Here is a 22,557-nt window from a genome sequence, read left to right as displayed (position 1 = left end):
AGTGTACAAGCCCAGCTGCTCCATTCTCTCAGCATATGACAGTCCCGCCATCCCGGGAATTAACCTTGTAAACTTACTCTGCACTCCCTCAATAGCAAGAATGTCCTTCCTCAAATTAGGGGACCAAAACTGCACACAATACTCCAGGTGTGGTCTCACTAGGGCTCTGTACAACTGCAGAAGGACCTCTTTGCTCCTATATTCGATTCCTCTTGTTATAAAGGCCAACATGCCATTCGCTTTCTTCACTGCCTGCTGTACCTGCATGCTCACTTTCATAGACTGATGTACAAGGACCCCCAGATCCCGTTATACTTCCCCTTTTCCCAACTTGACGCCATTTAGATAGTAATCTGCCTTCCTGTTTTTGCTACCAAAGTGGATAACCTCACATTTATCCGCATTAAACTTCATCTGCCATGCATCTGCCCATTCCCCCAACCTGTCCAAGTCACCCTGCATTCTCATAGCATCCTCCTCACAGTTCACACTGCCACCCAGCTTTGTGTCATCTGCAAATTTGCCTGCAAGCGATGCCCTTTCGTTCCCATTGTCATCGAGGGATAATCTTTCAAAGGAGCGCGACTGATGACCTGGCATTGTGGCTTAGATTGTGAAGAAGTAACAGATACTAAAAACGGCAGAGACACAGGAGACTACAGTTGCTGGAATCTGTACTAAGGTACAGTGAAAAGCTATTGTGTTGTGTGCTATCCAGTCAGCGGAAAGACTATACATGATGACAATCAAGCCGTCCACAGTGCATGGGCACAGGTTAAAGGCAATAACATTGAGTGCAAGATATGCTCAAGAAAAGTTTGAATTAAGATAGCTCCAATGAGGTAGATGGGAGGTCAGGACCACTCTCTAGTTGTTGGTAGGATGGTTCAGGTGCCTGATAACAGCTGGGAAGAAACTGTCAATAAGACATTGCACTAATGAAAATACATCTAGTAGAAACAAGGAACTGCAGATGCTGGTGTACAAAAAAAAAAGACACTGCTGGAGTAAGGGCAGGTCAGGCAGCATCTCTGGAGAATATGGATTAGTGAAGTTCTGGGTCGGGAACCTTCTTCTGACTGATTACAATCAAACCGCCCACAGATACAAATTAAAAGCAATAAAGTTTAGTGCGAGATAAAGTCCAATTGAAGATAGTCCGAGGGTCTCCAATCAGGTAGATGATAACTCAGGACTACTCTCGAGCTGGTGATAGGGTGGTTCAGTTGCATCTTTACTCATTGACTGCAACTTGAAATGCGACAAGATGCGCGTCTCCTGCGTTGCAGCCTGGGTGTGCAGGTGGTTTGCAGCCACAGTGACCGTCTCCTCTTCCATTCGCAGTGGGAATGCTGTGGGGCCCACGGTGCCGACGACTGGAACCTGAACATTTACTTCAACTGTACGGACAGCAACACCAGCCGGGAACGCTGCGGCGTTCCCTTCTCCTGCTGCACCAAGGACCCCACCGTAAGCACAAAGTCAGCCGCAAGGCATTGACCCCTCAACTGGGAAGGTCTTAAACCATGGGTGATGGCGTCTTGGTCATGGCTCCTGCCCTTGGGGATGGGGGGAGGGCTTGGAGATGGGGCTCTTGGATATGGGGGAGGCTTGGAGATGGGGGGGGGGGGGGGGGGAGAGGGCTTGGAGATGGGGCTCTTGGATGGGTATCAAGAACCAGATATGTTTAAGGCGAGGACAAAAAGATTGAATGAGAATCTGAGGAGCATCGTTTTACACAGTATGGAACGTGCTGCTAGAGGAGGTATTAAGGCAGGTACTATCAACGTTTAAAAACATTTTGGACAGATACATGCATAGGAAAGGTGTAGAGCGAAGGTAGACACAAAGTGATGGAGTAACTCATCGGGTCAGGCAGCAACTCTGGACAAAAAAGGAATAGGTGACGTTTTGGGTCGGAACTCTTCCTCAGACGTAAAGATAGAGAAGGACAAATATGGGCCAAACACTAGGTAGGTTTATTATTATTTTGTGTCATCACACAACTGTTTGCCAATAGTGAGCAAGTTTTAGTGCCACGTGGTTGGCCTCTGTAAGGTCCTTTACAGTGCATGTGTCATGCAGCACGTCACAGCTCAGGAGATGTTCCATCGTCTGGAGGCCCCGTCCGCACTCACAGTCTGCTGCATCTTCAGTATATCCCCACTTCAGCATGTTCGATCTGCTCCGCCCCACGCCTGTCCGCAGTCTGTTGGCACTGCACCAGGTTATCCACGGTTGGTCGGAACCTGGTGGGTTTTTTTCGCAGGGATCGATTGTCATGTGAATGTCTTCCGGAGATTTGTCAGGTTTTCCAGAGTTAGAGCCTTTGGACGATGCACTGCAGCCCAGGGGATGGACAGGAGAGAGGAAACGTCTGTGTGGTTTCAAGCGCTGAGGTAGCAAAGGGTGGTCATGGCGGGGATGTCTTTCATCCTCTGATTGTCTGAGGCGTTCTTTTTGACCAGCTACAGCTCTTCTGGTTCCAGGGGGTGCAGTGCCGGAGAGTAGGTAAATGTTGTCAGTCTTGGCAGGTTTCATGCATCCACTGATGCAGCGACAGCTTGTGTTTAGCACTGGATCAATCTAGTGTATATGGGGCATGTCGGGCAGTGTGGGCAAGTTGGGCTGAAGAGCCTGTTTCCACGCTGTATGACTATGTCTTTGATTGTGTTCTCTGGAGCATCAGAGTTTGAGGGGATGTGGTGAGCAAGAGGGATGTGGTGCTGATGGAATTTGGTTTTCATTAATCAGCAACATTAACGTGGGCTAACAGTATTCTCTCATTCTCTCCCTTCCGCAGGAGGACGTCATTAACACCCAGTGTGGGTACGATGTGAGAATGAAGGAGGTGAGTCTAAAGGGACAACCTAATACTAAAATGGATGCTTCAATGGTTCTTCATTGTCACATGTGGAGATGCACAGTGGAATTCATTTTTGCATACAGTTCAGTAAAGTATTGCCATACCTAAGCGCATCCCTGATTAGCACAAAGTGTATAGAAATATATTTTTCTGCACAGCGGTGCAGCGGTATAGTTGCTGTCTACCAGCCCCAGAGATCCGGGTTTGATCCCGTCTACGGGTGCTGTCTGTATGGAGTTTGTACGTTCTCCCTGCGACTGTGTGGGTTTTCTCCGTGTGCTCTGATTTTCTCCCACATTCCAAAGACTTGTAGATTAATTGGCTTTGGTAAAAAAGTGCCATTTGTCCCTAGTGTGTGGGATAGTGTTAGTGTACGGGATCGCTGTTGACGATGGGCCGAAGGGTCTGTTTCTGCGTAGTATCAGTAAACTAAACCAAAACGGTCCACTAGAGACCGACCGGATGCACGAATCGCAAGGTTTTGACCCATTTTCAAAAGTCCTCCTCTGTCTTCTGGAGCAGCGCCTGATCCCGCCGCCGTTACTTGAGTAAAATTCTTTAAATTCCACTGTAGGAGGCCTGTTCGCAGTGCATTTAGAGTGTTGATGTTTCAAGTGGCTGCATGTGGACATTTTGCTGGGGGAGCAGACCTGGTAAAGGACAAATGAAGCAGATTGTTGAAGCATAGTGCTAGTGTACGGGGATCGCTGTTGACGAGGACACCTTAAGTGGGGGGCTACCATCGACTCCAGAGTCAAAAAGGCACAACAGAGGATGTACATCCTACGGCAGCTGAGGAAGGACAATCTGCCACAGGCAATGATGGTCCAATTCTACACGGTCATCGTAGAGTCTGTTCTCACTTTCTCCACCATGGCCTGGTTTGGCTCAGCCACCAAGCACGACATCTGGAGGCTGCAGCGAATCGTCCGATCAACAGAGAAGGTTATTGGCTGCAACCTTCCCTCCATTGATGAACTGTACACTGCAAGGGCCAGGAAGCGAGCGGGCAAGATCATCTCTGACCCCTCTCACCCTGGCCACAAACTCTTTGAATCACTTCCCTCAGGAAGGTGACTCTGGACTGTCAAAGCTGCCACAGCCAGACATAAAAACAGTTTTTATCCACGAGTAGTTGCTCTACTCAACAGCCAAAAATCTGTAACCTCCCTTTGATCTGGTATTTTGTTGGTTCACATGCTTGATCAATGGAGTTTTATCATTAATGTTTTATTATTATTATTATTATTATTAATGTTCAGTGTTTTCTGAGTCATTTGTAACTGTCACTGTATGTCATGTTGTTACTTGTGGGCGGAGCACCAAGGCAAATTCCTTGTATGTGAATACTTGGCCAATAAACTTACTTACTTACTTACTTACTTATTCCACATCTCAGTTCTAAATGGCCTACCCCTTATTCTTAAACTGTGACCCCTGGTTCTAGACTTCCTAAACAACAGGTGCATTTTTCCTGCATCTAGCCTGTCCAATCCTTTAAGAATTTAATGTTTCTATAAGATATCCTCTCATCCTTCTAAATTCCAGTGAATACAAGCCCAATCGACCCATTCTTTCATCATATGTCAGTCCCGCCATCCCAGGAATTAACATGGTGAACCTACGCTGCACTCCCTCAATAGCAAGAATGTAATTCTCAAATCAGAAGACCAAAATTGTACGCAATACTCCAGGTTCGGTCCCACCAGGGCCCTGTACAACTGCAGTAGGATCACAATGCTCCAAAACTCAAATCCTCTCGCAATCCTCCGGCAGACGTTACAAGGCCTTCTACGCCCGAACCTCCAGACTCAGAAACAGCTTTATTCCCAGAGCTATAGCGGCTCTGAACCGGCCCTGCTAAGTGCCCCCCATCCCCCCCTGGACTGTCTCCCTCAGTTGGTCACGTCACACAGCTTATTTATTTATTTTACTTTTCTTTTACTTCGGTTGGAAGCTGCATACTAAATCTCGTTGCACTAATGTGCAATGACAATAAAATATATTATTATTATGAAGGCCAACATGCCATTATCATTCTTCACTGCCTGCTGTACCTGCTTGCTTACTTTCAGTGACTGATGTACAAGCACACCCAGGTCTTGTTGCACCTCCCCTTTTCCTAATCTGACATCATTGAAATAATAATCTGCCTTCCTGTTCTTGCCACCAACGTGGATAACCTCACATTTATCCACATTATATTGAATCTGCCATGCTTCTGCCCACTCACCCAACCTATCCAAGTCACCCTGCAGTCTCATAGCATCCTCATCACAGCTCACACTGCCACCCAGCGTTGTGTCATCCGTGTATACACTGATATACTTGTATATACTGGAATTTAGAAGGATAAGAGGGGATCTTATTGAAACATAAGATTATTAAGGGATTTGACACGCTAGAGGCAGGAAAAATGTTCCTGATGTTGGGGGAGTCCAGAACCAGGGAGGACAGTTTAAGAATAAGGGATAGGCCATTTAGAACAGAGATGAGGAAAAACCTTTTCACCCAGAGAGTTGTGAATCTGTGGAATTCTCTGCCTCAGAAGGCAGTGGAGGCTGATTCTCTGGATGCTTTCAAGAGAGAGATAGATGGAGCTCTTAAAGATAGGGGACTGCCTGCCATTCTGAAAAGGACCCGTTAATACCTACTCTTTGCTTCCTGTCTGCCAATCAATAGACAATAGGTGCAGGAGTAGGCCATTCGGCCCTTTGAGCCAGCAAAGCCATTCAATGTGATCATGGCTGATCATCCCCAATCAGTACCCCGTTCCTGCCTTCTCCCCATGTCCCCTGACTCCGCTATTTTTAAGAGCCCTATCTAGCTCTCTCTTGAAAGTATCCATAGAACTGGCCTCCACCGCCCTCTGAGGCAGAGAATTCCACAGACTCACCACTCTCTGCGAGAAAATGTGTTTTCTCGTCTTCGTTCTAAATGGCTTACTCCTTATTCTTAAACTGTGGCCCCTGTTTCTGGACTCCCCCAACATCGGGAACATGTTTCCTGCCTCTAGCGTGTCCAAACCCTTAACAATCTTGTATGTTTCAATGAGATTCCCTCTCATCCTTCTAAACTCCAGAGTGTACAAGCCCAGCCGCTCCATTCTCTCAGCATATGACAGTCCCGCCATCCCGGGAATTATCCTTGTAAACCTGCGCTGCACTCCCTCAATAGCAAGAATGTCCTTCCTCAAATTAGGGGACCAAAACTGCACACAATACCCCAGGTGTGGTCTCACTAGCGCACTGTACAACTGCAGAAGGACCACTTTGCTCCTATATTCGATTCCTCTTGTTATAAAGGCCAACATGCCATTCGCTTTCTTCACTGCCTGCTGCACCTGCATGCCTACTTTCATAGACTGATGTACAAGGACCCCCAGATCCCGTTGTACTTCCCCTTTTGCCAACTTGACGCCTTTTAGATAGTAATATGCCTTCCTGTTTTTGCTACCAAAGTGGATAACCTCACATTTATCCACATTAAACTTCATCTGCCATGCATCTGCCAACTCCCCCACCCTATCCAAGTCACCCTGCATTCTCATAGCATCCTCCTCACAGTTCACACTGCCACCCAGCTTTGTGTCATCTGCAAATTTGCTAATGTTATCCTCCAGTCCACAGGAACAAATCCAGAGACGAGAGAACATTGGAAAATGATCACCAATGCATCCACGATTTCTAGAGCCACCTCCTTGAGTACTCTGGGATGCAGACATCAGGCCCTGGGGATTTATCTGCCTTCAGTCCCAACAATTTACCGAACACCATTTTCTGACTAATGTAGATTCCCTTCAGTTCCTCCCTCCCACGAGATCCTCGGTCCCCTAGTATATCTGGGAGATTGTTTGTGTTTTCCTTAGTGAAGACAGAACCAAAGTACTTGTTCTGCCATTTCTTTGTTTCCCATTATAAATTCATCTATCTCTGATCGTAAGGAACCTATGTCTTCACTAATCCTTTCCTTTTTACAAATCTAGAGAAGCTTTTAGAGTCAATTTTTATATTCCCCGCAAACTTTATTTCATGCTCTTTTTACCCCCTCTTAATTAACCCCTTTGTTTTCCTGTGTTGAGTTCTAAATTTCTCCCAGTCTTCCAGTTTACTGCTTCCTCTGGCCAATGTAGATGCCTTTTCCTTGGATTTAACATTATCCTTGATTTCCCTCGTTAGCCACAGTTGAGCCGCCTTCCCGGTTTTATTTTTTCGCCAGACTGGGATGAACAATTTTTGGAGTTCATCCATGCGGTCTATAAATCTTTGCCATTGCATCTCCACCGTCAACCCTTTAAGTATAGTTTGCCAGTCTATCCTAGCCAATTCCCGTCTCATACCTTCAAAGTATCCTTTATTCAAGTTCAGGACCCCAATCTCTGAATTAACCATGTCACTCTCCATCCTAATGCAGAATTCCACCATATTATGGTCACTGTTGCCCAAGGGGCCACGCACAACAAGATCGCTAACTAATCCTTCCTCATTGCACAATACTCAGTCTAGGATTGCCTGCCCTCTAGTCGGTTCTTCTACATATTGGTTTAAAAATGGTCCCCTCTCCCATCAGGCAAGAGGTACAGAAGTATGGAAATACATACCTCCAGATTCAGGGATAGTTTATTCCCAGCTGTTATCACCCAATCACCAACTGGAGAACGGCCCTGACCTCCCATCTACCTCACAGGAGGCCATCGGACTATATTTAATCGGACTTTGCTGGACTTTATCTTGCACTAAACGTTATTCCCTTTATCTTGTATCTGTACTGTGCTGTGCACAATCGGCTTGTTTGTAATCACATATGTTCGTTCCGCTGACTAGTTAGCACGCAACAAAAAAGCTTTTCACTGCACCTCGATACATGTGACAATAAACTAAACTAAATAAAACCTTCTGCTCATCTCGTTGCAGGTCCTTGAGCAGCAGAATTATATCTACACTAAAGGATGCGTCGGGCAGTTTGAGAAGTGGCTGCAGGAGAATCTGACAGTGGTTGCTGGGATATTTATTGGTATTGCATTGTTGCAGGTGAGGATTATTCCCACACTGGAGCCCTGTGTTCAAATCCTTCTCTGGCCCTCTCGGTCTCCTATGAGTCATAGAGACTTACAGCATGGAAACAGGCCCTTCAGTCCAACTTGCCCACACCAACATGTCCCGTCTACACTAGTCCCAACTGCCCGCATTTGGCCCATATCCCTCTAAACCTATACTATCCATCTACCTGTTAAATTTTGTTATAGTACCTACCTGAACTATCTCTTCCGGCAACTTGTTCCATATACCCACCACCCTTTGTGTAAAAAAAAGATACCCTCACCTTAAACCTATGTCCTCTGGTTATCGATTCCCCTACTCTGGATAAGATGCTCTATGCATTCACCCAATCTATTCCTGTCTTGATTTTGTAGACCTCTATCAGTTCACCCCTCATTCTTCTGCGCTGCAATGATTAGAGTCCCAGCCTGCCCCATAGCTCAGACCCTGAGTCCCCGCAACATCCTCATAACTATGTACCTGCACCCTTCGATCCCTCTGCTCCACAACACTCCCCAGGCCCCTGCCATTCACGCTGAGGGTCCTGCCCTGGTTTGACTTCCCAAAGAACATCACCTCTGCACTGAACTGCATGAAACTCCATTAACGGATCCATTTATTTCCTTCTGTCCCCACCGTGCAGATATTTGGCATCTGCCTGTCTCAGAACCTGGTGAGCGACATTGAAGCGGTGAAGGCCAGCTGGTGACTGGATGCCCGGCTCCCGACCCATGGCGGGACGCGGCATGGGAACATGCCCACCCTCGGACAGTTAACGGTGCACTGAGCCTCGAGGCGTCCCTGGGGAGGCATGGAGGGGAGCGACACGCACGGGAAAGAGGCCTCGGTAGAAATGGCCATTTCCCCCCTTACTCACCCCCTGCGCTTGCCCCCACTGCCGTCTGGACCTGTGGCCCTGGTGGAAAATGTGGCGTCGTCGTTCCTAGGATGGCAGACCGCCCGTGGAGATTCGGACTGATGCACCATCACCGTGCCAAAGATTCTCCTTTCTTCTCCGCGCTGCTGTGGTGCCAATATTCAACACCATTGCGTTTGAGGAGCGCCCAAGGTCCATGCGTGCAGACTCGCTCTCTCCTTCCACTGGAGCCCACAGAGGAAACGCCCTTCTCCCTCAGCGGTCCTTCATAACATAAATATATAATTTTTCTCATCAGATCAGTAACACAGGACACCATTGTTGATCTTGAATCTGTGTCAGGAACTGTTTATTGTCCCGCTGAGTTACTCCAGCATTTTGTATCTATCTACTGTTTATTGTACACGCTGTTTCTACATTCAGTGTCCACATCTTATTTTGGGCAAACGTCACACCTTTGTATTAAAATAATGTCATAGAATGGCAAAGAATCTTGGGGAGAAAGCTGGAAAGAGGTGGCGTGGGACAAAGTATGCAAGTGATGGGTGGATACGGTCAGAGGTGTACAATTGGCAATAAGATGGACACAAAGTGCTTTAGTAACTCAGCAAGTCAGGCAGCATATCTGGAGGAAAAGGATGGGTGACATTGCGGGTCGGTTCCCATCTACCGACCTGAAATGTCACCTATCCTTTTTCTTCGGACATGCTGCCTGGCCTGCTTACTTACTCCAGTACTTTGTGTCTATCTTTGGTGTAAATCGGCATCTGCAGTTGTTTGTTTCTTTAAGAAATCTGGCCTTGGTCCTAACATAGAAACATAGAAAATAGGTGCAGGAGTAGGCCATTCGGCCCTTCGAGCCTTCACCGCCATTCAATATGATCATGGCTGATCATCCAACTCAGTATCCTGTACCTGCCTTCTCTCCATACCCCCTGATCCCTTTAGCCACAAGGGCCACATCTAACTCCCTCTTAAATATAGCCAATGAACTGGCCTCAACTACCTTCTGTGGCAGAGAATTCCAGAGATTCACCACTCTCTGTGTGAAAAATGTTTTTCTCATCTCGGTCCTAAAAGATTTCCCCCTTATCCTTAAACTGTGACCCCTTGTTCTGGACTTCCCCAACATCGGGAACAATCTTCCTGCATCTAGCCTATCCAACCCCTTAAGAACTTTGTAAGTTTCAATAAGATCCCCCTCAATCTTCTAAATTCTAGCGAGTACAAGCCGAGTCTATCCAGTCTTTCTTCATATGAAAGTCCTGACATCTGCCCATCAACCCCCCTCACCTGCATCCACCTATCACTCGCCATGCTTTTTCCTGTCACTCCTATCTATTAATTTCTCCCTCACTACACTCAGTCTGAAGTCGGGTCCCCACCTGAAACGTCACCAATCCACTTCTCCAGAGATGCAGCCTGACCCGCTGCAGTAACCACGCACTGCGTCCTTATGTCTCCATGAAATCAGCGCCAGAAGGTTTTCTGGTGACACGGAGCGGGTAGAACCGCTGCCTCACAGCGCCAGAGACCCAAATCCTGAACTCAAGAGCTGTCTGTGTGGAGTTTGCATGTTCTCCCTGTGGCCGCGTGGGTTTCCTCTAGGTTCTTCGGTTTCTTCCTACATTCCAAAGACATGCGGGTTTGGAGGTTAATTGGCCTCTGAAAATTGCCCCTAGTGTACAGGAAGTCGATGAGAAAGTGGGATAACATAACTGTGAATGGATGATCGATGGGCTGAAGGGCCAGTGTCCATGCTATATCTCTAAACTAAACAGAAATTAAGATGACCCCTACCCTGGGTAAAAGACTCTGCCTTCACCTTATGTATTTCCCTCATGATTTTGTACACCTCTATAAGATCACCCCTCATCCTCCTGCGCTCCAAGGAATAAAAGTGCTAGCCTACCCAACCGCTCCCTATACCATGGGCCCATCGAGTCCGGGCAACATCCTGTAAATCTGTAGAAAAAACACAATATATTCCAGATTTATAATCATAAGTAAAATACTACAATAATAGTAAAATATTGAAGTACGAATAATGTAATTTTTACACTGTATTTTATAAAAATGCAACAAATTGATCTCTTTGCTCCTGGCTGTTCTCTCGCCTCGCTCAGTATGACGATGGTCCTTTTTACTTTGCAATATAATCCAGCGGTTGGCCTTATTGTAACATGAATGAGGTTCCCTGTGGTAAACCACTCAGTATTATTGTGTCTAAGGCTGCTGATACTCTGCTTGTACTGTGTTAATCCTGCTTGCATCCAGCTTCTGTACGTTCGATGTTTAGTCAGCATGCTTAATCTGCGGATGGAGCAGCGTTGCATGTACGTTGCCCGCAAGACGATAGCGTGACTGCCCTGCGCCTCGTGTTGGGGGAGAGTGCACAACACCCCCTCCCCTCTCTTGGGTGACAGCGGAAACCCGTCCAATCTGCCAAACAACACTCGCAAGATCCACAACTGGTGAAGGTGCACTTTCATCGAGACGGCATTTGGGTTGTGGATGGTGGTAATAATTTTTAAATAAAAAGAAATCCTTTTTGTATATCGATGGATATCAGTGTGTTTTTTTCTTTAAACCAACTGCAGAGTCATGGAGTGATACAGCGTGGAAATAGGCCCTTTGACCCACCATGCCCCATCTGCACTAGTCCCACTTGCCTGCATTTGGCCCATATCCCTCGAAACCTGTAATATCCATGTGCCTGTATAAATGTTTCTTAATGTTGTGAGAGTATCTGCCGCATCTGCCTCCTCTGGCAGCTTGTTCCATACACCGATCAGTCTGTGTGTGTAAAAAAAGTTGCCCCTTGGGTTCACATCAAATCGTTCTCCCCTCACCTTAAACTTATGTCCTCTGGTTCTTGATTCCCCAACTCGGGGTAAAAGAGTCAGCATTTACCCTATCTAATTCCCTGATGATCTTGTACACCTCCATAAGATCACCCCTCATTCTCCTGCACTCCAAGGAGTAAAGTCCTGGCCTGCTCAATCTCTCCCTATTGCTCAGGCCCTCGAGTCCTGGCAACATGTTCGTAAATATTTTCTGCACCCATTCCAGATTAATAACACGGAGCTATACGACACAGAAAACAGGCCCTTCAGTCGCCTAGGTCCATGCCGACCGAGTTGGCATTTTGGGCGGGTCCAATTTGTCTGCATTTGGCCCATTGCCTCCTCAATACTTCCTATCCATATCAGACATTTAAAAGTCATAATTGAAGCTGCTTCCATAGTTTCTTCTGACAGCTCATTCCAGATACGAGCTACCCTTTGAGTGAAAAGGTTGCCCTGCTGTCCCTCTTACAGTAAACCTCTCCCCTTTCACATTATGCTCTCAGGTTTTAGAATCCTTTACCCTGGGAGAAAGACTGAGCGTTCACTTTATCCATGCCCCTGATGATCTTGTACACCTCAATAAGGTCACCCACAGCCTCCTACGACCCAAAGAATAAAGTCCCAGCCTGTCTGGCATGTCTAGTTTTATCTACTCTAACCAGAGAGCATGCAAAGTTCTTCACTGTACCTCAGCCCACAAGCCCAGGTAACATCCTTAGGTTTAGGTTTATTATTGTCATGTGCACTGAGCAGCGCTATCAACATTGGGTCAGAATTGGGAGTGAGAAATTGCGAGAGACCAAGCCAGAGGGAGCGGGGAGGAGGGGGGAGGGAGGGGATGGAGGGTAGGGGAGGGGGTGTCTCCATTGGTACGGAGCTTTTGCATTTTTTCAGCTTGAAATTGTGCAATCAGGTGCATACTGTAGCGAGTCTTTTAACGTACACTTGAATGTAATATTTATGCTTTAAATTGGATTGGCTATGAATAAGGTTAGGCTAAATTACATTCCTAATTACATTCCACAATAGAGCCATGCTCTGATCAACAGGTGCAGCACATGAATGATCTTAGTGTAGTCATGTATGGAAATCAGATTATAATCAAGCACTTGGCCCATGTTGACCAACCTGGGTCTCACTGCACACCTGATACTACTCGTGACCCTGACTCCAGTTGCATACCTTCTCTCATTCCTGCCCTGAGTCCAGCCTTACACCTGGCCCCCTATTCTACCCTGATCATAGCTGCTTACCTGCATAGGTTCCCAGTGCTGAACACTCCCATTGTCCCAGCTTTGACTGCACACCTAGTACTATTCCAGACCTTGACTCTGGATGCACACTTGGCCTTGCTCCTAGCCCCTCTGCACTGACAATATATCTGGCTTACACATAAAGCCCCATATCTGACCAACTGGACTTAACATATTACGTTCAGGTCCACAGGTGCTTATCTAATGCGGTAATCTTTTATGGGGCACTTCACAGACCAAATTTTGTATAACATGCTAGCTACTTTGTCAAATAAGTCATCAATTGGTTGAACACAATCTCTCATCCATAAAATTATACTCACTCAGCTGTATAAGTATTCTGTTAACATTTCCTTCATTTTCCTAACAAACTGTCCTGAAGTCATTTTCACCCCCAATATTTTCAGTATTTTGCTGTCTTCCTCTCAGCTGGGACTTTTCCGAAATGCAAAGTCCAATAACAATATATTTAAGCAATAATATTCTATTTAATGTGATCTTTAGAGTACATAATATTTTCTGTGGTATCAATAAACACAACAATGATAAAATGATCTTTGTTTTGATTGCACCTACCAACATGCATACATTATTATATTACAGTTAATATGTAGCGAGGGCAAATTTTTGTTCCAATGCTCCCCATTCCCAATTACTTTTACATTGAAGTGATTGAAATCCAAGTGAGGTTTAAATGGCATCAGAAAAATAAAACCTCCGGAATGGATGATATTCATTACATGGTTGGTTGGAGTCAGTATCAGCACAATTACTATATTAAACTTTGAATCTTCAGATGTCCTGGTTCAAGCTAAAACTAAAGACAAATAATAACCTCCTCACACATTCCCCTGCAAGTATCTCTGTCACTCCTTTAAAATATGCCCCTTCTTTGAACAAGCTCTTAAACATCGCATCTGAATCAGTTTCCATCTGATTACATTCCTTGATAAAACAACGAGATTGGGGACATTTCTATTCAACCTGTCAAAGGAATTTGGGGGGGGGGGGGTTATAAATAGTCAGTGATGTAAACAAACAATAGTTGAGTGGCAAATGACAATCGTGCTACCTTCCCAATATTTAACTAAAGGAAATAATGGGTTATCGGTGCTGTATGTTATGACAGACAGCTTGACACCGTGCATGTCATTTTAATATTACACTTATCCCATCCCCCTGGATATTCCGGATTAATAAATTAAGGTTTTGTCAACTAATTACAAATCAGGCTAATTACAAATCAATAACATTAGCCAACTCTGAAACACGACGCGCTGAGCTTTGGGTTCCAGACATCACGGACAACCGGCCTCAGTTCCCCGCTCACATCTGGGAGTCCTGTCTGTCTGAACCAGGGGCTGCGGAGCATTTTTGAAAGTGGGGGGGCTGAGCGATCACTGATCTTGGGGGTACCCGGCGAGGGAGTGGAGCGACCCAGTGGGTGTTACCCCCATTCCCACGGTAGGGACGTTTTGAAATTTGATGTATTAAAATCATGTTTTAGTGCATTGTAGAAGTATGATTTCAATGTTTTTTGTTTGAAGTATTTTTAAGGTAACGTTTTAAGGGATAACTTTTTCCACACAAAGGGTGTTGGGTGTATGGAACAAGCTGTCACAGGAGATAGTTGAGGCAGGGACTATCCCAACATTTAAGAAACAGACTGATACATGGATAGGACAGGTTTGGAGGGATATTGGCCAAAGTGTGGAATAACCCCGGCCATAGCGGAGGGACAGGCCTTAACACTGAGCACTCAGGAGGTACAGTGCGCTCTGCGTAGGATCAATCCACGCAAGGCTGCAGGCCCGGATGGAGTACAGGGAAGAGTATTAAAGGACTGTGCTGGACAGCTGGCGGAGGTATTCACGAGAATCTTCAATCTATCTCTATCTCTGGCAACGGTCCCCAAGTGCCTGAAAACAGTCACCATAGTGCCAGTGCCGAAAAAGTCCAAAATCACCAACCTCAACGACTGCCGGCCGGTTGCCCTGACTCCAATCCCCATGAAGTGCTTCGAAAGGCTGGTCCTCTGCCATATTAAATCCAGCATCCCTGCCTCACTGGACTCCCATCAATTTGCATACAGGGCAAATAGATCGACAGAGGATGCCATCTCTCTGGCCCTTCACACTGTCCTGACTCACCTGGACAGACAGGGCACGTATGTGAGGATGCTCTTCATTGACTATAGCTCTGCATTCAATACGGTCATCCCCACCAAGCTCACCACCAAACTCCACCAGCTAGGTCTCCACCGCCACCAGGATATGCGCTTGGATCCTGAACTGTCTCTCGGAGTGACCGCAGGCAGTGAGACTGGGCCCGCACCTGTCCTCCACCATCAACCTGAGCACCGGCACACCACAGGGTTGTGTACTAAGCCCCATGCTCTACTCCCTCTTCACTCACGACTGTGTCCCTGCATTCGACACCAACGCCATCGTGAAGTTTGCAGACGACACAACAGTGATTGGGCTGATCACCAACGGTGATGAAACAAACTACAGAGCGGAGGTGCAGAACCTGGCGGACTGGTGCGCACGTAACAACTTGGCACTAAACACCTCCAAGACCAAGGAGCTGATTATTGACTTCAGGAGGTCCCATTCTGGAGAATACGCCCCAATCTCCATTTACGGGGAAAGTGTGGAGAGAGTGTCCAGCTTTAAGTTTCTGGGCACTCAAATTTCAGAAGACCTCACATGGTCCACAAACATCGCCGCGCTGGTCAAGAAGGCACAGCAACGACTGTTCTTCCTGAGGACATTAAAAAAGACTGGTCTGCCCCAACAGCTGCTGACAACGTTCTACCGCTGCACCACAGAGAGCATACTAACGTATGGCATCTCTGTGTGGTATCTCAGCTGCACGGAGGCGGAGAGGAGAACTCTTCAGCGCGTCGTCAACAGAGCGCAGCGGATCATCGGGACAGAGCTACCAGCCTTGGAGGGCATCTACCACACGCGGTGCCTCAGGAAGGCCCTTAGCATCCATAAGGACTCATCACACCCCTGCCACGGTCTGTTTCAACTACTTCCCTCCGGCAGACGTTACAAGGACTTCTACGCCCGAACCTCTAGACTCAGGAAGTTTTATCCCAAGAGCTATAGCGGCTCTGCACCGGCCCTAATGAGTGCCCCCCCCCACCCACTCCCTTTGGACAGTCTCCCTCAGATGGTCACGTCAATCAATTCAGCTTGCTTATTTATGTATTGTATTTATTTACCTTTCTTGTACATCAGTGGAGCTGCACACTAAATCTCGTTGCACTGACGTGCAATGACAATAAAAGATATATTATTATTATTATTATATTAAAAGTAGGTAGTGTCGCTGGGACATGTTGGCGGGTGTGGGCAAGTTGGGCCGAAGGGCCTGTTTTCACATTGTATCATTCTATGACTACATTATACCTCCACCATGCATGAATGCTTCAAAATCAAGTGGTCGAGTTTTATTGCCATATACTCAAGCATAGAAAATAGGCGCAGGAATGTGCCATTCAGCCCTTCGAGCCAGCACTGCCATTCAATAGGATCATAGAAATTAGGTGCAGTAGGCCATTCGGCCCTTCGAGTCTGTTCATCTAAAATCAGTACCTCTTTCCTGTTTTTTCCCCATATCCCTTTCGCTATTTCACTAGCCCCAAGAGCTAAATGTAACTCTCTCTAGAAAACATCCAGTGAATTGGCCTCTACTGTCTTCTGTGTCTTGGTTGTTCTCCAGGATGCACCGATCCGCTGCCTGGTCCATGCTGGTCACCTGGGCCAATTCGGCGCAACGCCTCCGACAGCCCGGGACTCTTGCACTGAGGCTGCTCCATGGCCGGAGCTGCAACGAACGACTCGCCAGCCCGGCCGGTCGAGGATGGGCCGCTGAGTACAAAGAGAGTCCAAGCAGGGGGACGGGGGTCGTGGCCAACAAGGAAGTGAGACCATTGGGACTATTATGAATACTTTTGTAACTTTCTCAACACCCTATATGTAGCACCTCTAGGCTTACTTTTTGTATTGTATGCAAAACAAAGAATTTCACTGTACCTAGGTACATGTGACAACAAAGTATCACTGAATCATTGACTGTGTGGAGTTTACGTGTCTCCCTGTGACCGTGTGAGTTTCCTCTCACATCCCCAAAACGTGCGGGTTTGTAGGTTACTTCTGTGAACTATCCCTAGTGTGTAGGGAGTGGATGAGTATAGAAGTTGGGGCGTCATGTTGTAGTTATATAAGATATTGGTGAGGCCACATTTAGAGTATTGTGTTCAGTTTTGGTCACCATGTTATAGGAAAGATGTTGTCAAGCTTGAAAGAGTTCAGAGAAGATTTGCCAGGACTCTGGTGACTGAGCTATAGGGAGTGGTTGAGCAGGCTAGGGCTTTATTCCTTGGAGCACAGGAGGATCAAGGGTGATCTTATAGGTGTACAAAATCATGAGAGGAATAGATCGGGTAAAACACAGTCTCTTGCCCAGAGTAGGGGAATCGAGAACCAGAAGACAGGTTTAAGGTGAGGGGGGAAAGCTTTCATACGAAGTTGATGTGGTAACTTTTTCACTCAATTAGGTGGTGGGTGTATGGAACAAAGGTAGTTGAGGCAGGTACTATTGTAAGGTTTAAGAAACATGGATAGTAGAGGTTTAGAGGGGTATGGGCCAAAGTGTGAACTGTGATGAGGATGCTATTAGGCTGCAGGGCGACTTGGATAGGTTGGGTGAGTGGGCAGATGCAGTATAATGTGGATAAATGTGAGGTTATCCACTTTGGTGGCAAGAACAGGAAGGCAGATTATCATCTGAATGTTGTCAGATTAATAACAGGAGAGGTGCAACGAGACCTGGGTGTGCTTGTACATCAGTCAATGAAAGTAAACATGCAGGTATAGCAGGAAGTGAAGAAAGCTAATGACATGTTGGCCTTCATTACGAGAAGATTTGTGTTTAAGAGCAAGGAGGTCCTACTGCAGTTGTACAGAGTCCTGGTAAGACCGCACCTGGAGTACTGTGTGCAATTTTGGTCTCCTAATTTGAGGAATGACATGCTTGCTATTGAGGGAGTGCAACGTAGGTTCACCATGTTAATTCCTGGGATGGCGGGACTGACATATGATGAAAGAATGGGTCGACTGGGCTTGTATTCACTGGAATTTAGAAGAATGAGGGGGGATCTTATAGAAACAGATAAAATTCTTAAAGGATTGGACAGGCTAGATGCAGGAAAAATGTTCCCGATGTTGGGGGAGTCCAGAACCAGAGTTCACAGTTTAAGAATAACGGGTAGGCCATTTAGAACTGAGATGAGGAAAAACTTCTTCACCCAGCGAGTCGTGAATCTGTGGAATTTAATCCTGCACAGAAGGCAGTAGAGGCCAATTCACTGGATGTTTTCAAGAGAGTTAGATTTAGGGCTAACAGAATCAAGGGATATGGAGAAAAAGCAGGAATGGGGTGCAGATTTTAGATGATCCGCCATGATCATATTAAAGGGCTGAATGACCTACTCCTGCACCTATTTATTTGTTTCTATAAAAGCAGGCAGGTGGAACCAAAAGCAGGCATGGGCGTTGGGCCAAAGGGCCTGTTTCCACGTTGTATGACTCTCTCTCGCTCTCTCTACGAGAAAGTGGGATAACATTGTGTGAACAGGTGATCGATGGTTAGTATGGACTTGGTGGGCCAAAGGGTCTGTTTGCATGCTGTATTCCAAAACTAAACAAAAACTGGATGGAGTTTGACTGTGTGGGTTTTCCCCAAGTGCTCCATTTTCCTCTCAAAGACCCACTGGTAGATTAAGTGCCTTTGTGACCAACCCACTTCAGGGGGAATTTACATAAGAATGGACGGAGGTTTAATGGTGGTGTGAGAGGAACAAGGTGATTAGCGTTGATGATGGCATGAGTGGGCTGAAGGACCTGCTTTCAAGTTCTATGATGTGAATGCCTAATTGTCACTGAAAACATATTGTGCACGATTAAATGTTCTCATTGCACCAATGACAATTGATTTAAAGCATTGTAGTTATGTTGAAGTTTAAGACTTTGGTGCAATGTTTGAAATTCGTCAGATCACCACGTAGAAATTAATTTTATACCCTTAGCAAACTATGCAACTATCAATCAATATAGACAATGGACAATAGATGCAGGAGTAGGCCATTCGGTCCTTTGAGCCAGCACCGCCATTCAATGTGATCATGGCTGATTATTATGTGTTCAAGAAGGAACTGCAGATGCTGGAAAATCGAAGGTACACAAAAAAGCTGGAGAAACTCAGCGGGTGCAGCAGCATCTATGGAGCGAAGGAAATAGGCAACGTTTCGGACCGAAACCCTTCTTCAGTCTGAAGAAGGGTTTCGACCCGAAACGTTGCCCATTTCCTTCGCTCCATAGATGCTGCTGCACCCGCTGAGTTTCTCCAGCTTTTTTGTGTACCTATGGCTGATTACTAGTTTGTTACTTGGAAAACATAGGTATATGGAACAGTACAGCACAGGAACAGGGCCTTCGGCCCACAATGTCCATGCTGAACATGTCAAGATAACTTAATCTCATCTGCCTGCACATGATCCGTATTCCTTCATTCCCCATGCAGCCATGCACTAACTAAAGCCTCTTGAATGCCAATATGTTCAAGAGTTCATAAATTGTAGAAGTAGAATGAGGCCATTTTGCCCATCAAATCTACTCCGTCATTCAATCATAGTTGATCTATCTTTCCCTCTGAACTCCATATCTCCTGCCTTCTCCCCATAACCCTTGACACCCTAGTTAATAGTTTCATGGAATCCCCACTGGATGGATGGAGCGAATGGTATTATTGCACCATTTTAGCTTAGTTTAACTTAGAGATACAGTGTGGAAACACCTAGTCCGCACTGACCAGCGTTCACCCTGTACACTAATTCTATCCTAAACACTAGGGACAATTTAAGATAGAACTACCGCAGTGGTTCTGTCTTTCCTCCCACTGTGCAAAGGCAGAAATTGTGACAATATGAGTTTCCCCCGGGTACCCCCCCCCCACCCCCACCCCCACCCCCACAAAAATAGTTTAAAGATATAGTATGAAAACGGGCCCTTCGGCCCACCCCGTCATGTCCACCAGCGTTTACTAGTAGACTAGTTCTGTGCTACACACTAGGGACAATTTAGAGTGTGATCATGTGCCCCATGACCCAGGGCATCTCCCATGACATGGCACCCTCACGACCCCAGGCGCTCCACTTACAGTTCCACCTCACACACTACAGACGACTCAATGTGTCGGATAGAAACAGTCGGAGCACCTGGAGGAAACCCATGCGACCACAGGGAGAACGTACGAACTCCACTGTATAAACAGCACTCGTAGTCACGATTTAACCCGGTTCTCTAGCGCTGTGAGGCAACAGCTCTACAGCAGGTGGGTGGGCGGCGCGACCCTTGTCAGCAGCGGCCTCTGCAGTCCGTCTGTCTTTTTATTGTTTTCTGTCTTGTTCTATGTAGTTTTTATTGTCAGGGTATGTGTGTGGGGTTGGGGGAACTTTAAGGTCTTTCCCCTGCATGGGAGACCCGACCTTTTCTGTCGGGTCTCCATTGTCGTTGGGGCTGCAACGTGGAGCGGCCTCCAACAGGAATGACCTGGGGCTCCAGTCGCGGAGCTGCGGACCTACTCACCATCGCGGAGCTGGCCAAGTCCGGAGCAGGTGGAGCGCTGCTGTGGCCCGACACCCGGAGATTCGGAAGCTCCTACCGCAGGTCTGTGGACAGTAATACCGGGAGCCCGCGGGTCCCTGGTGGGAGACCGCTTTTCGGGGCTTCCGCAATGGCGACTTCTCCCGCCTGAGTTGCAGGGTTGAAGATTACCTGGAGCGGGGCCTACATCACCGCCCCGCGCGGCTTGGAATGGCCGCGGGACTTTGTGAGCGCCCGCCGGGGCTCCAACACCAAGAGCCCGCTGGGACTCCAACACCAAGATCCGGTGCGTGGCCTTGCATCACCCGGCGTGGCTTTAATGGCTGCGGGACATTTAACATCACCCGCCGGGGTCTTTGACTCTGTCTTTGACTCTGACATGGGGGGGAGAGGGGAGTGCAGGGGAGAGATATGTTTAAGTTTTGCCTTCCATCACAGTGAAGAGGACTCACTGTGATGGATGTTTATGTGAATTGAATTGTTTTGGTGTGTCTTGGTTCTTTTTTTGTATGGCTGCAGAAACCAAATTTCGTTTGAACCTCATGTGAGGTTCAAATGACAAATAAAAGGTATTGTATTGTATTGTCACCACACCACCCCGAGGCGTGGAGAGGGATGTTGGTTGGCGGGAACTGCTCCAGAACACCGAGTGCACGGGCCGACCGGACTTTCAATAATATTGTAAAGTGTATATTTATTGGCTGTTTTTACCAATAGTACTGTACATATTATTCTATTATAGCGGACAATCGGGAATAATGGACACCATCTAATCCCTCTGCTCTTTGACATTTCCACCATGGGGGGGGGGGGGTAAAAGTTACGAACCGTCTACTCTCGCTCAGCATTATATTTTTTCTACACTTCTATCAGATCTATCCTCAACCTCCCGGATCAAACCCAGATCTCTGCCACTAAGGCAGCAATTCCACCGCTGCACCACCATTTCTAGGGAAAATTTACTGATGCCAGAATTCACTGTTCAGATGGTGAATGCCTCTGCTAGGAGCCACTTGGTACAATGATTAGGACTGATGTACGTCAATTTAACTAGGTAGAATCTTCTCCTTAAGGAATGCTCTTTACACTTTCGGGAAACCCTTTTGTGTCAGCGGCTGCTCAAATATCCTAGGTCCTAACATCCCAACAAACCTTTTAAATGTAATTAAAATACTTTTCCAAAACTGGCGGAGGTACTGGCCCGCAAATATGGCCTTGGAAGTTGGCTATGGGAACGGATCTGTCGGCTCCGACTGACCCAGAGTTTCAGAACCCCCGCCACAGGGGACAAACGGAAGTCCCGATGAGGTTGAGATCAGCTGCCTCACCCAGCCTAAGCACCACAGTTTTGGGGGGATTTCTGGGGGGGATTTCAAGTCTGCTCTCGTAATGTTATTATTTTTATTTATTTGAATTTTGTATAATTTTTTACATTTTATTATGGAATATAATTAGTATTTTAAGATGCGTCTCAAATTTTAATGCAGTCTATTTGCAAGCCATTGAGAGTATGAAGAAAGCCATTTCAATGTGCATTTAGTACTTCAGATGTTTACCATGCTTATCTCAGCATCTCAATGTTTTTTTGTGTACCAGTTTCTGAAGAGATTATTTTCCCCAGAGGTTGAGGGGCAGCAAACAAATTGTAAATGAAAACAAGTGCAAGTTTCCATTGTTAGAAGCAGTCCGCATTTTCAGCGTTTAGAGATACAGTGCGGAAACAGGCCTTTCGGCCCACCGGGTCCACGCCGACCAGCGATCCCCGCACACTAACACTATCCTACACACACGAGGGACAATTTACAATTTTACCGAAGCCAATTAACCTACAAACCTGTACGTCTTTGGAGTGTGGGAGGAAACCGGAGCACCCGGAGGAAAGCCCACGCAGGTCAATATGACAGGAGAATGTCAGATGGTGAGGCAAAGTTTTCCCAACATGTAGATGTCTTGGAGCAAAACGAAATCAAATCACACACTTAAAACACCACAAAGAG

General features: G+C 46.6%; 1 protein-coding gene across 1 annotated transcript in view; it reads left to right on the top strand.

The window, feature by feature from the left end:
- The window catches only part of tspan5 (tetraspanin 5), a 70,464-nt gene extending 61,088 nt beyond the window's left edge, over nucleotides 1-9,376 (top strand). Inside the window, exons 5-8 of the mRNA XM_033022679.1 lie at nucleotides 1,345-1,470; nucleotides 2,804-2,851; nucleotides 7,780-7,896; nucleotides 8,549-9,376. Coding sequence (XP_032878570.1) covers nucleotides 1,345-1,470; nucleotides 2,804-2,851; nucleotides 7,780-7,896; nucleotides 8,549-8,614 — 357 coding nt within the window. The 3' untranslated portion in view covers nucleotides 8,615-9,376. The remainder of the gene's footprint in view (nucleotides 1-1,344; nucleotides 1,471-2,803; nucleotides 2,852-7,779; nucleotides 7,897-8,548) is intronic.
- Nucleotides 9,377-22,557: the final 13,181 nt, after the last annotated feature.

Source organism: Amblyraja radiata, chromosome 1 (assembly GCF_010909765.2).
Source record: "Amblyraja radiata isolate CabotCenter1 chromosome 1, sAmbRad1.1.pri, whole genome shotgun sequence".
Taxonomy (NCBI): Eukaryota; Metazoa; Chordata; class Chondrichthyes; order Rajiformes; family Rajidae; genus Amblyraja; species Amblyraja radiata.
This window is presented reverse-complemented; position numbering and strand designations above follow the sequence as displayed.